Source organism: Lolium perenne, chromosome 1 (genome assembly GCF_019359855.2).
Source record: "Lolium perenne isolate Kyuss_39 chromosome 1, Kyuss_2.0, whole genome shotgun sequence".
Lineage (NCBI taxonomy): Eukaryota > Viridiplantae > Streptophyta > Magnoliopsida > Poales > Poaceae > Lolium > Lolium perenne.
Window position 1 is genome coordinate 191,570,039 of NC_067244.2, and position 14,437 is coordinate 191,584,475.

Sequence of the window (14,437 nt, forward strand, 5' to 3'; positions counted from 1 at the left end):
TCCCTGAGTTCGATAAACCTTGGGTATCCACTTAAGGGAAAACTTGCTGCTGTTCTACAAACCTCTGCTCTTGGAGGCCCAACACTGTCTACAGGAAAGGAGGGGGAACGTAGACATCAAGCACTTTTCTGGCGCCGTTGCCGGGGACCTGAAGAAAAGCTACACCACAGAGAATTGCCTCCCACGACAACAGCTCTTTTTCTGGCGCCGTTGCCGGGGAGGAAAGGTAAAAGGCTCTCATACTACGGTCCCAGGTAAAGTATTTTTCTGTTGCCGTCGTGTGTGTGCTCGAAGCTATTTCCTTTAGATCCTGCAATTGCATCTTTTTGTTTCTTGTTTACACTAGTTTGGCATAATGGACAACAATGAGCTTCTTGTTCTATTTCCTGATTTAAAACATGGATTGTTTGATGCGAAAATTAAAAAACCTATGAAATCTTATTTGCATGCTGGTAGTAATATTAGTATGAACGCTTTGAACACCATTGTTGATAATGATATAGAAAGTTCTAAGCTTGGGGAAGTTGGTTTTCATGATATTTTTAGTCCCCCAAGCATTGAGGAGAAAATTTACTTTGATGATACTTTGCCTCCTATTTATGATGATTATAATGATAGTAGTCTTTTGTTACCACCTACTATGGAGAGTGAATTTGATTATGATTACAATATGCCTCCTATATTTGATGATGAGAATAATAATGATAGCTACTTTGTTGAATTTGCTCCCACTACAACTAATAAAATTGATTATGCTTATGTTGGGAGTAGTAATAATTTTATGCATGAGACTCATGATAAGAATGCTTTATGTGATGGTTATATTGTTGAGTTTGCTCATGTTGCTACTGAAAGTTATTATGAGAGAGGAAAATATGGTTGTAGAAATTTTCATGTTACTAAAATGCCTCTCTATGTGCTGAAATTTTTGAAGCTACACTTGTTTTATCTTCCTATGCTTGTTACTTTGCTCTTCATGAACTTGTTTATTTACAAGATTCCTTTTCATAGGAAGCATGTTAGACTTAAATGTGTTTTGAATTTGCCTCTTGATGCTCTCTTTTGCTTCAAATACTATTTCTTGCGAGTGCATCATTAAAACTGCTGAGCCCATCTTAATGGCTATAAAGAAAAGAACTTGTTGGGAGATAACCCATGTGTTATTTTGCTACAGTACTTTGTTTTATATTTGTGTCTTGGAAGTTGTTTACTACTGTAGCAACCTCTCCTTATCTTAGTTTTGTGTTTTGTTGTGCCAAGTAAAGCCGTTGATAGAAAAGTAAGTACTAGATTTGGATTACTGCGCAGTTCCAGATTTCTTTGCTGTCACGAATCTGGGTCCACCTCCCTGTAGGTAGCTCAGAAAATTATGCCAATTTACGTGCATGATCCTCAGATATGTACGCAACTTTCATTCAATTTGAGCATTTTCATTTGAGCAAGTCTGGTGCCATTTTAAAATTCGTCAATACGAACTGTTCTGTTTTGACAGATTCTGCCTTTTATTTCGCATTGCCTCTTTTGCTATGTTGGATGAATTTCTTTGATCCACTAATGTCCAGTAGCATTATGCAATGTCCAGAAGTGTTAAGAATGATTGTGTCACCTCTGAACATGTGAGTTTTTGATTATGTACTAACCCCTCTAATGAAGTTTATGAGAAGTTTGGTGTGAAGGAAGTTTTCAAGGGTCAAGAGAGGAGGATGATATACTATGATCAAGAAGAGTGAAAGCTCTAAGCTTGGGGATGCCCCGGTGGTTCACCCCTGCATATATCAAGAAGACTCAAGCGTCTAAGCTTGGGGATGCCCAAGGCATCCCCTTCTTCATCGATAAATTATCAGGTTCCTTCTCTTGAAACTATATTTTTATTCGGTCACATCTTATGTGCTTTACTTGGAGCGTCTGTGTGCTTTTGTTTTTGTTTTTGTTTGAATAAATTGGATTACATCATGCTCGTGTGGGAGAGAGACACGCTCCGCTGTTGCATATGAACACATGTGTTCTTAGCTCATGATATTCATGGCGAAGTTTCCTCTTCGTTAAATTGTTATATGGTTGGAATTGGAAAATGCTACATGTAGTAATTGCTATAATGTCTTGGGTAATGTGATACTTGGCAATTGTTGTGCTCATGTTTAAGCTCTTGCATCATATACCTTACACTTATTAGTGAAGAAATACATAGAGCTTGTTAAAATTTGGTTTGCATGAGTGGTTTCTCTAGAGTCTAGATATTTTCTAGTAAGATGTTTGAACAACAAGGAAGACGATGTATAGTTTTATAATGCTTGTAATATATCTTTTATGTGAGTTTTGCTGTACTAGTTCGTGCTTGTGTTTGCTTCAAACAACCTTGCTAGCCTAAACCTTGTATCGAGAGGGAATACTTCTCATGCATCCAAATCCTGAGCCAAACAACACTATGCCATTTGTGTCCACCATACCTACCTACTATGTGGTATTTCCTGCCATTCCAAAGTAAATTGCTTGAGTGCTACCTTTAAACAATTCAAAATTTATCACCTCTGATTTGTGTCAATGTTTTATAGCTCGTGAGGAAGTATGTGGTGTTTAGCTTTCAACCTTGTCATTTACTTTTGACGGACTCTCATATGGACTAGTGGCACATCCGCTTATCCAATAATTTTGCAAAAAGAGCTGGCAATGGGATTCCCAGTCCCAAATTAATTAACAAAAATAGACACTCCTCCATGGTATGTGATTGTTGGACGGCACCCGAAGGATTCGGTTAGCCATGGCTTGTGTAAGCAAAGGTTGGGAGGAGTGTCATCATAATAAAACTAAAATAAAAAGGCACTCCTTCATGGTATGAGATTGTTGGCAGGCACCCGAGGATTCGGTTAGCCATGGTTTGCGAAAGAAAGGTTGGAAGGAGTGCCACCCAAAAATAAAATAATTCATGGGAGCCGCTCTTGGAAGTCCGGTTGGCGAGGTAGTTAGTGTACCCATTACCATTCGTTGACAACAACAAACACCTCTCAAAACTTTACTTTTTTATGCTCTCTATATGTTTTCAAAACCAAAGCTCTAGCACAAATATAGCAATCGATGCTTTCCTCTTTGAAGGACCATTCTTTTACTTTTATTGTTGAGTCAGTTCACCTATTTCTCTCCATCTCAAGAAGCAAACACTTGTGTGAACTGTGCATTGATTCTTACATACTTGCTTATTGCACTTGTTATATTGCTTTGCATTGACAATATCCATGAGATATACATGTTACAAGTTGCAAGCAACCGCTGAAACTTAATCTTCCTTTGTGTTGCTTCAATACTTTTACTTTGAATTATTGCTTTATGAGTTAACTCTTATGCAAGACTTATTGATGCTTGTCTTGAAGTACTATTCATGAAAAGTCTTTGCTTTATGATTCACTTGTTTACTCATGTCATATACATTGTTTTGATCGCTGCATTCACTACATATGCTTTACAAATAGTATGATCAAGATTATGATGGCATGTCACTCCAGAAATTATCTGTGTTATCGTTTTACTCGCTTCGGGACGAGCGTAACTAAGCTTGGGGATGCTGATACGTCTCCGACGTATCAATAATTTCTTATGTTCCATGCCACATTATTGATGTTATCTACATGTTTTATGCACACTTTATGTCATATTCGTGCATTTTCTGGAACTAACCTATTAACAAGATGCCGAAGTGCAGTTCTGTTTTCTCGCTGTTTTTGGTTTCAGAAATCCTAGTAACGAAATATTCTCGGAATCGGACGAAATCAACGCCTGTGTTCCTATTTTACCCGGAAGCATCCAACACACGAGAACCGCCAGAGAAGGGAGGCGGGGCCACCACACCACACCCGGCGCGGCCTAGGGGGCGCGCCCCTAGGGTGTGGGCCCCCTTCGACCTTCTGCGCCGCCTCTTCGCCTATAAGAAGCCCCGGATCAGAAAACCCTACACCAATTGACGAAACCCATGAAAACCTTCCAGAGCCGCCGCCATCGCGAAGCCAAGATCCGGGGACAGGATCTCTCTGCTCGGCACCTGCCGGAGCGGGGAAGTGCCCCGGAAGGCTTCTCCATCGACACCGCCGCCATCTCCACCGCCATCTTCATCACCGCTGCTGCTCCCATGAGGAGGGAGTAGTTCTCCATCGAGGCTCGGGGGCTGTACCGGTAGCTATGTGGTTAATCTCTCTACTATGTACTTCAATACAATGATCTCATGAGCTGCTTTACATGATTGAGATTCATCTGAGTTTTGTATCACAATTCATCTATGTGCTACTCTAGCGATGTGTTATTAAAGTAGTTCTATTCCTCCTGCACGTGTGTAATGGTGACAGTGTGTGCACCGTGTTAGTACTTGGTTTGTGCTATGATCATGATCTCTTGTAGATTATGGAGTTAACTATTGCTATGATAATATTGATGTGATCTATTCCTCCTACATATGCATGAAGGTGACAGTGTGCATGCTATGCTAGTACTTGGTTTAGTAGCGTTGATCTATCTTACACTAAAGGTTACTTAAACATGAGCATTATTGTGGAGCTTGTTAACTCCGGCATTGAGGGTTCGTGTAATCCTACGCAATGTGTTCATCATCCAACAAAAGTGTAGAGTATGCATTTATCTATTCTGTTATGTGATCAATATTGAGAGTGTCCACTAGTGAAAGTGTAATCCCTAGGCCTTGTTCCTAAATACTGCTGAGTTACTACCGCTTGTTTCTTCGTTTTACCGTGTTACTACTTGCAATACCACCACCATCAACTACGCGCCAAGCACTTTTCTGGCACCGTTGCTACTGCTCATATATATTCATACCACCTGTATTTCACTATCTCTTCGCCGAACTAGTGCACCTATTAGGTGTGTTGGGGACACAAGAGACTTCTTGCTTTGTGGTTGCAGGGTTGCATGAGAGGGATATCTTTGACCTCTTCCTCCCTGAGTTCGATAAACCTTGGGTATCCACTTAAGGGAAAACTTGCTGCTGTTCTACAAACCTCTGCTCTTGGAGGCCCAACACTGTCTACAGGAAAGGAGGGGGAACGTAGACATCAGCCGATAAATAGTCCGAAGGAGGGCGTCGGAGGCCGGCCGAGGGGGCCACACCACAGGGCCGCGCGGGCCCCCCCTGGGCCGCGCCGCCCTATGGTGTGGGGCCCTCGGGCCTCCACTTCAATTGCCCTTCTGGCTCCGTTAGTTTCCTGGGACAATAGGGCCTTCTGCATAAATTCCGAGGTTTTTCCCGAAAGTTGGATTTCTGCACAAAAACGAGACACCAGAGCAGTTCTGCTGAAAACAGCGTTAGTCCGTGTTAGTTGTATCCAAAATACACAAATTAGAGGCAAAACAATAGCAAAAGTGTTCGGGAAAGTAGATACGTTTTGGACGTATCAAGCCTTCATCTTCATCTGCCTCAACCAGGACCACCGCACGCTTGAATTTATCCTGGTACACCTCTGGGTGGCGCTGTTCATATAATGACAGCTTCTGCACCATGTGCGCCAGTGAATGGTAGTCTGCTTGGGAGGCCACATCCTTGATCGGCGATGCGAGACCCACCACCGCCAACTCGACTGCTTCTTTTTCAGTCACACGAGCCGAATAGCATCGGTTCCTAACGGTCCTGAAGCGCTGGATGTATTCTGACACTGTTTCTCCGCGCTTCTGTCGTACTTGTGCTAGATCGGCAATGCCAGCCTCGGAAGCCTCTAAGTGATACTGCATGTGGAACTGTTCTTCCAACTGCTTCCAAGTCCGGATTGAGTCTGGTGGCAGCGATGTGTACCACCCGAAAGCCGATCCCGTGAGGGACTGTGCGAAGAACCTCACACGTAGTTCATCTGATGCTGAGATCGTGCCCAGTTGTGCCAAATATCGGCTCACATGCTCGATTGAGCTGGAGCTATCTGATCCACTAAACTTGGAGAATTCAGGGAGCCGATATTTGGGTGGTAGTGGGATCAAATCGTACTCGTTGGGGTACGGCTTGGAATAGCCGATTGCCCTCCTTTTCGGCACCATACCGAACTGGTCTCTCAAGATTGTACTGATCTGATCCGCGGTGCTGGCTGCAGGAGTCGAACTCTGAAGATTCGCTGGAGTGGCATACTTAGCCAGCCACGCTTGCTTCTCAAGCTCTGAGCCAACTGCAGGAGTTGAGCTCTGGAGGTTCGTTGGAGTGGCATACTTAGCTAGCCACGTTTGCTTCTCAAGATCTGTTCCCGAAGTTCCTCCTGCTGTTCCAGAAGTCCCTGCTGTTGCAGTCTGGTTCGTGAGTGCCCAGTTACTGCAGTCTGGCACGTATGTGCACGTGTACCCGTGAGGGATCTCCTTAGGTGCCTCGTACAAGAACTGGTAATCACTAGGGTCACCACCGATCTTGTAGATGACGAATGCCGGTGAACTCGGCACTTCTGGTGCTGCCAACGCGAACGGCAGCGGTGGTCGGGACTGGAGTGGTATCTCACCTTGGTGAGTCCCTAGAGCAGGTCCTGACGGAGAGTGCTGATGCCTCATGATTTCCTGGATCACCCGAAGGGCGACACGCTCCAAAGTGTTCACCAGGCTCTCGGAATGGCGGTGCAGCGAATGAGCCACCATGAAATTAATCTCCTGACGCAGAGACCTGGTGCGCTCTTCTGAAGGGGCGGACAGGTCCACTCCATCGAGCGCGCCTTCAGGTGAGAACCCTTTCCATCTGATGCCGTGTGAGCGGGTTCTCTGGAAAGAGCCGATGAGGTCGGCTTCGAGGATCGCTTTGACCTCGTCATACTTCTTCTTGAGCTCCTCAGTCAGATCCTCGTACGTGACTGGAGTACCTTCCGCCATCTCAGATGTAGATGGCGATGCAGTTGATGTCGAAGACTGTCCCACCGGGCGTGCCAGAATGTGTTGCGGTCAGAAACCCACCGGCGAGCAACGACGGGCAACACAGTAGAGCCGGGAGGCTCCCAGGACTGCGGCTGGCCCTGGTCCCTCAAGCGACGGCCCGCAAAGCCTCGGCACGCACGTCCGATGCTGGTGCAAGGGCGTGCCACCTGACATATACCTGGTCAGGAAGGTGATGGATTTGCTTCGCTTAGTTTCCTGCATGGCATACACGTAAACATTAAATACGAGCCTCGATCGGCTCTCAGGTTGTCCTGTGAATCGGCTCAAGGAGCCGATCCACTCATGATTCGTATGAGGTATACGATCAATGGTGGTCCTGCTTGATCAATATAAAGCTAACACGACCTACGACGATTTAGGGTTTTCACCACATAATCGGAACATCCTACGCGTGGTTGAGCCTGGCAGCCACGCACGGTGATAATAAACCGACCCTAGACAAGGCCTAAAAACCAACATGAAGTTGATCCCCGGAACATCTCATCTAGGGCTAGCAAACTACACCCTACGTGCTACTGGATCCTTCAACCCGTTTGCAAGGCCTAACTATGCAGATATTAAACTAATCCTTGAAGAACAAGGAGCAATCATAACGGATCGGATCTACTAGATAATGATCAAGCGAGGTGCCGCCCTTACTCCTAAGATAGGTGTAAGGACGGCTAGACGTCTAAGGCTTGCATGGACGAAAGCATATGATACGATGAAACAATGCTAACCCTAACACATCTATGATAACTACGTTGCTCGCCATCAACAAGGCTTCAGCACGAGCAACGCATGAACAGCGAATAAACGTGTACTGCCTAGATCGCAAGATGCGATCTAGGCAGCGTGATGCTTACCCGGAAGAAACCCTCGAAACAAGGGGTTGGCGATGCGCCTAGATTGGTTTGTGATGAACGTGATTGTTGTTTTTCTCAATAACCCTAGATACATATTTATAGTCCGTAGACTTTCTAACGTGGGAATAATCCCAACCGTGCACGAGCCAAATTCTATCTAACCGACACGTATCCTACTATATTTACAGATACACGGGTAAACTAGCCCAAACTTTGTATATAAGGCCGATTCATGTATTTCTTCCGTGTATATTCTTCAAGCCCATCTTAATCGCGGTCCACCTCTGATCCGGTCAAAATCTGGTGATAACAGATCCGTACTTGAGAAAAGCATGAATGTCGTAAATAATATATGGCGGAATGCGCAATAAAATGTATGGCTGTGTCAGCTATTCCTAATCCGGTCTCAAGTTGCTTGTTTAGAGATCGAGCTATAGGTTTAATAAAAGTTATATAAATTAAGAGGGGCTACCAGATGAGTTGCTTGATCACATTATACATGAACCGATCAAACATTTGCATATGTTGCATCCTCCATTTTGGTTATTTTTCGATGGTTCTTTATGTGAGTACTCTAAATTTGCTGCTAGCTCAGAAACAAGCCCGCAATCAATAAAAATAGAGTTTAAAATTAGCGACATGTGCCTCTTTCGTTCGTTGTGTATTCAGTGTGTTATGGGCTTGACAGGGATTTCTATGCCAAAAGTGTCATGAGTGGCTCTCTAGGTGAGTCCAAGGGATTTAAAATAAGTTGGAGACTAATCCAAAAAAAAGTCTTACTTTTCAGGCCTCTAAAGCATTTAGGTGCAACCAACAGGCATAAATGAGTGTGACCTTTAAATATCCCCTTCTTCCCCATTTACAAATGTTAGAACCATTCCCCCATAGTTGAAGTTGTAAGCTCCTCACCAAAGCCCGAGTGTACCATCTAAGCTATGGGAAGGAAACCGGTATATATATGAGAGTCATTTGATATCCTCCCTTTCTTTCTCTCCCCTACAATTCATGTATTGCATGAGTTTCCTTGTGTGGATTTGAAATTCATATGTGAGCATAAGCTGCTCTCAATTGGTTGTGTTGGTTTGAGATATTCGCGGTTATTAGTCTGAGCGAGAGTCCAAAAGTTCACTACTCCGAGAGTTGATTCATGTATTCGTTAACCCAATGTCATAATTCAAGTATTTACCGTGCACATATTTTTTTACGAAGTCGAGTATTCATACTTACAAAGTTACAACTGACATGCCACATCAGGTTGGTGACATGTTTTTTTACTATGCAACCATTTTCGAAGCAACAACTTGGCATGCATCGATGATTAATACAAAAGTTTGTTTGGGCAAACACTAACCAATGAAAATGCACTTATTATACCCATGCTCAGATGACCGAATTAGCTCCGCCATTGATTTGCATGTTGATTCATGCGGCATGTTAGCAAATGCTTGGGCGGCCCATTCATCTCCGAGCCTCCATTCTGAAGCCCATGCCAGGACGAGGCCCAGGGCCGGGCCCAAGACCAGCTTCTCGATCTTTCTTCTTCCTCTGGCCCCGTCCTCATCGGACCATACGCAACGAACAGGGGTAGCCGACGAGAGACATCGCCGCCATGGCGTCACGATTCATCGCCCGATCCAAAACCCTAGCCCTCGCCCTCTCCCGACCGGACGCGGCGCCAGCCCCCCTGGCCGGGTCCCGCGCGCTCTCCTCCATCCCGCGCCACCCCGCCGCCCCGTCCCCTGCGGCTGGATCCCCTCGCCGCCCCGGCATGGTTTGTATCCCCATCCCTTTCGCCCGTGTTCAGTGTATACTTCTTTACAAATCTACGTGGGATGTCGTGATGTGCTTGATCGCGAGTGTTATGCCCTGGCCGCGCCTGTTTTGATCTGACGCGTGTGGAGATTGGGTTGTGCAGTGCAGTATGTATCGGATCTGATGCTGCATCTGTCGTTTGATTTCGTCTGGTACTTCGTGAAGGATGGAAAGTTGTTTTGTTTGTATATTGGAGGTTCTCTTTTGTTTGCATGTAGCTCTCTTTATTAGAATCCAATAAAATGGTGAAATAGCGGTAGAAGTGTATACAAGCAAAGGACATGTATTGGGCTTTGATATGCGAGTTTGACATGGTTTACGATTGGCGCGAGTGGATTTTCAATGCCAGTCATGTACAGGGAGCGTCAATGCACACATATCTGCTAATGGCTAGGGTAGGAGGGATATTTGTATATTTGTTGCTCCCACTTTGTGATTTTACTCTGATCGGTGACTTAACATCAGGGGCTAGTGTGAATCTGGTAGATTTTTTCTGCAATAAAGGCTGATTACATTTCCACTTTCAGTATTCTAGTTTTACGCTAAGACACTATGGTATCTCAGAAGTTGGGATGGAGTCCTTGCCACAATCAAGAAAGCTACTGCCAAGTGATGCCATGATTTCTCACTTGCCGAGACCTGTTCCACACTTAATGACTATGTGAATTAGGTTAATTAGAATTTGGATGGCATCTGGCAGTTAATGCCTAGGTATTAATTTTAGTCATGAATATGTGCAAGAGAATGCTTGTACCTAAAAAATAGCATACTCAGATTATCGTTGTTCTGGAGTTGGACATATCCCAACGAATTTGTTTCTGTTTCCGGATATGCCTTTTCACTTGACCCATAAGTAGGGATTGAGGCTGTTCAGTTTTTTACATTTTTTTGAGCTGACAGAAATATACCTCTATATCTCCATCACGTGTCCTGTTACGGTAACCAAAATAAATAAAAAATTCTTGGTTTGTACCTAAAAAAATACAGTGAGTCTATCTTGCACTTCTAAGCAGGTTCAATCACCGAACCTCCACTGCAAATGGTCAACTGACAGAAAGGGCATGTGTGGGAGCAGGATAATATTATTGGTGTATTTGGAACTAGGGAAGTTTCAAAAACAGATCTGGAACAAGGATAATTCATAGGGATACTAAAATTTTCTCATACAGTTAATCTAAGAGTAATAAATCGGATGTCAATGGATAAAAGGAAGTGGTTGAGAAAAGGTATAGCTACATATGAATCTGCACGTTAGCTCGTCTAGCCTATGTCACCTCGGGATATATGATGTTTGGATTTATTTTTTTGGTACATCCTTGTGGTTTTGTGGATGCTATTATAAAATGTTGCTTTTTTGCCTGACCAAATTCTGAAATGGTCTTGACAATTAACCATTCTGTAGAAGTAATCTAGTATAAGCTTTTTAGTATGGACACCAAGGATTATACAGAATATTTTTAAATTTAATATAGGCAAAGTCATACAGCATACACTGCATAAAGGGAAATTTAGACACCCTGCTTGCTTTTTATTGCAACTGGGAGACTTTCACATCACTCAGCAATTAACTTTACTTCCTACATCTCAGCCTGGCACTCAGGCTTCCCAAATTCCCTCATATCTCTAGTTCTCTACTCAAATGCATGCACGGTTGCAGGTGGCATGGGTTTGCATGACTTTGTTGATGGTTAACAGTAGGAATTTAGGATTCTAGAACACATATAATTTTGGATGGAATACATAAAGCCAAGAGACAGTTTTGTTTTCTGGATTGATAAATGAAAACTGAGGTTTTTTTCTGTTCGAAACTCAGACTACTGATAATAAGGAACTGGCTGTTGTCACGTGGTTTTTTATTCAAGAAATACAAAGTGTGTTATGATCTAGTTTGCAGATTCTTGGTCTTGTGTCTAATGTGCGCATGTGTAGGTTTTGGGATATGAGCCAACATCACACCTCAGCGGCACACAGTTTTTACCGCGTTGGTTTTCTACTGTAGCATCCAATGGATCTCCCATGCAGAAGACACAGGTTTGTCACCAACCATAACTATTTCTTGATTTTTCACTTATTTTGCCACCCTATATGCATGTGTCCATGAATCTGATGTTTCCAAGTCTGACAGGTCTTGGATGAACTGAAAGCGAGTGAAGGAGCTTTCCCTAAAGTTGTGGCATTCAGCCCACTGGAAGCAACTATTGCTAAACCTAGGAGCAGTCCATTGGCAAGTGAAAGCTCTAAAGTCAGTCGATCAGAGATAGCAACACAAGTTACTTTCTACATGATCCCAGCTCTGCTTCTTGCCTCAAAAAACAGCATAAGCACATCTCTTATGGTTGCTGCGGTATACCATCAGATTTACATGTTCAACAAGGAGATCTTTCTGGACTATGTGCACCACGATATCACCAGGAAGTGGGCTTTGATATACTTCAAGCTGCTTTTGCTGGTCATGGCAAAGGACACCGTCGTGTACTTCAATCTGTTCTGAGTTCACCATGTTAGTTTCTCAAGTGATGATCTATGCACTCATTTGTAAACTGAAGAAAATAATGATCATGGATGCATGCTAGGGCGATGGTTCTATTCCCCGCATGAACACTCCCTGTACCTACATTTACCACTCCCGACTTTTCTCATATTGTTTTTGGTTATGCACTTGTTAGTAACGGATGAGGTTATTAGTTTCTGCAAAGAAATAACCGTGACACATAAATGGGTGACTGCATTCTTTTTTTTGTAATAATAGAACATATATTTGGTACTTTCTTGCACGATGGAAGCAAACATATTTTCCCTGCATAAAGTGTGAATTATAGCCATATTTTTGAAGGTGCGTCTATCATTATATCGTTTACAACTCTCCGTCCTACAAAATGTCGTCATTTGCTCATATTGGTATTGTAATATGCTGATTAGTTGGTTGCTGCTTCTGCTCCTGTTAAAAAAAATTGAATTTGCTGATGATGGCTGTTGAAATGCTGCCCCTCCAGTTGCTGTGTTCAGGCAATAGTTACTGCAGGAACTTGGTAAATGCATGGAAACATTGGTGCAGGCATGCAGACTCTGTCACTTCTGTAACCTATGTTGCAGCTGTTGTTTGTTGAAACCCGTGAGAGAACTTCACACATGAAACATGAAGAATACTGTTTCTGTTCTGCTATGCAGACTGGGGCTCTCCTCCTCTTTTGCAGCTGGAACAAAAAACCTGTGCCCTGGCAACAGCGTCTTCAGAGCCCTGCGAGGCTGAATTGCCGCTAGATCTTGCAGCGGTTCACAGCTGGGGCAGAATGGGTACATGTGAGTGCAGCGAGTGGCATCAGCACTCACACAGGCACACGGCGATCCCTCCCAGTGCTTCAAGGAAGATGTATCCGTCTGTCTGTAGAGCAATGAGTGGCACTGGGAGCTGAAAAATGCTGTAGTGGACAACAGGAAACGGAAGGGGGTTCTTGGATTTGGCTTCTTTTCCTGTTCTCCCCTTGCTTTCTTGCTTTTATTTCTTCAGATCTCATGTCACGTTCGTGCCTGGGTTGCCTGCAGTCGGAGGACCACGACCTGTGCCACAAAACATGTGTAATGGATGGCCCAGCCAGCCAACCATGGCAGAAGAAGGTAGATATGGTCGCTATGGTCTCAGTGCAGCGCACATCTTTGTTGTTGGCTTCCTGATTATTTCCAAGTTCACAACCTGCCATGTCATTGTATCTGTCGTCTCTGATTTGATTGTTGGTTTAATCCCCCTGCATAGTCTTAACAGTTAGAAGAACCTCGTTGTTTTCTCCTTGACAGAAAAACGAGCCTTGTTGTTTTCAGGCAAAGCTGGCGGTCAATGTTGCATCGGCAGACACCCATAAAAAAAAAAAATTTGAAATGGGGGGCAAATAGATTTTGTCCCTTTCGATTGATTAAGGAGAAGCATATAGTTTAGAGTTTACAAGGCTAGAAGCCCCGGAAAAGATACACGGAATTACTCTCCCGGCATGAAATCACCCAAGCACTTGGCACCCGCTAAGACCCACAACCTCGACTCGGACTTAATCCTATCAAACACAATAGACGAGGGCGCAGACACCCATAATCAATGTGAGATATCTGCACTTTTCTGTTTTTATAATTTTTTCATCTTTGCTCTTAATCAAAGGATTATAATTTTCAGTTTTGTTCACAATAGAAAGACCATACTAGACTAGTTCATGTCCCATCAGCTACATCCAGTGCATTCATCTGCCCTTTCATGGACTGCACTCTAATTCGGATAACTCTTTTGCTTCTGCTTTTAATAACAGGTCTCCGTCATCAATTGTGACACCAGTATATTAATATGTGCTACATCTGATCAGCAGCTATTTGCAATAATGCTATGCCTACATATAGATTAGGCAAGAGGTTTCCTATCCCTACAATCTTGCAGCATGCAACAGGCTGTAAGTGTTGGCCTATTGTAATGAGTGTTCCTGCTGTGGCAGTCATTGGATTCTCATCTCCATCCATGTGGCTTCTTTCTTTCCAGATTGGTTTTTATTTTATTTTGGTCAACTTGGCATCTTGATATGTTCCTCTTCATGTGTAGACCTTAAAAATGCATAAAAAACAAAACAACAAAATGTTAAAAATTCTGAAATAAAATTTCGCTTGTACATCGGGATATTATATGTTCATACACAAGTTTTCGGGAAAAAAGAACATTTTTTGTGGGCTTTATAAAAAACACCAAAATAAATGTTACGTGAATAATCATGTTAGAGCATCAATTTTTTTTTTGTCTTTTCACATGAGATACAAAAAATGTTCTTTTTCCGGAAAACTTGTGAAGGAATATAGAGTATCTAGATGACATGTGGAATTTTATTTCAGAATTTTTTGACATTTGAAATATATTTTTACAC

The 14,437-nt window shown here is 43.2% G+C and overlaps 1 protein-coding gene across 1 annotated transcript; it reads left to right on the forward strand.

The window, feature by feature from the left end:
* Positions 1-9,289: 9,289 nt before the first annotated feature.
* Positions 9,290-12,312, forward strand: LOC127316842 (succinate dehydrogenase subunit 4, mitochondrial). Its single transcript, XM_051347308.2, has 3 exons — positions 9,290-9,507; positions 11,478-11,579; positions 11,674-12,312. The coding sequence occupies exons 1-3, from the start codon at positions 9,346-9,348 to the stop codon at positions 12,037-12,039; spliced, it is 630 nt and encodes a 209-aa protein (XP_051203268.1). The 5' UTR covers positions 9,290-9,345; the 3' UTR covers positions 12,040-12,312.
* Positions 12,313-14,437: the final 2,125 nt, after the last annotated feature.

Coding starts and splice junctions, on each gene's coding strand:
- LOC127316842 (XM_051347308.2), top strand. CDS start 9,346: ATGGCGTCACGATTCATCGCCCGATCCAAAACCCTAGCCCTCGCCCTC. Junction 9,508..11,477: donor CCCCTCGCCGCCCCGGCATG/GTTTGTATCCCC, acceptor GCGCATGTGTAG/GTTTTGGGATATGAGCCAAC. Junction 11,580..11,673: donor CTCCCATGCAGAAGACACAG/GTTTGTCACCAA, acceptor CAAGTCTGACAG/GTCTTGGATGAACTGAAAGC.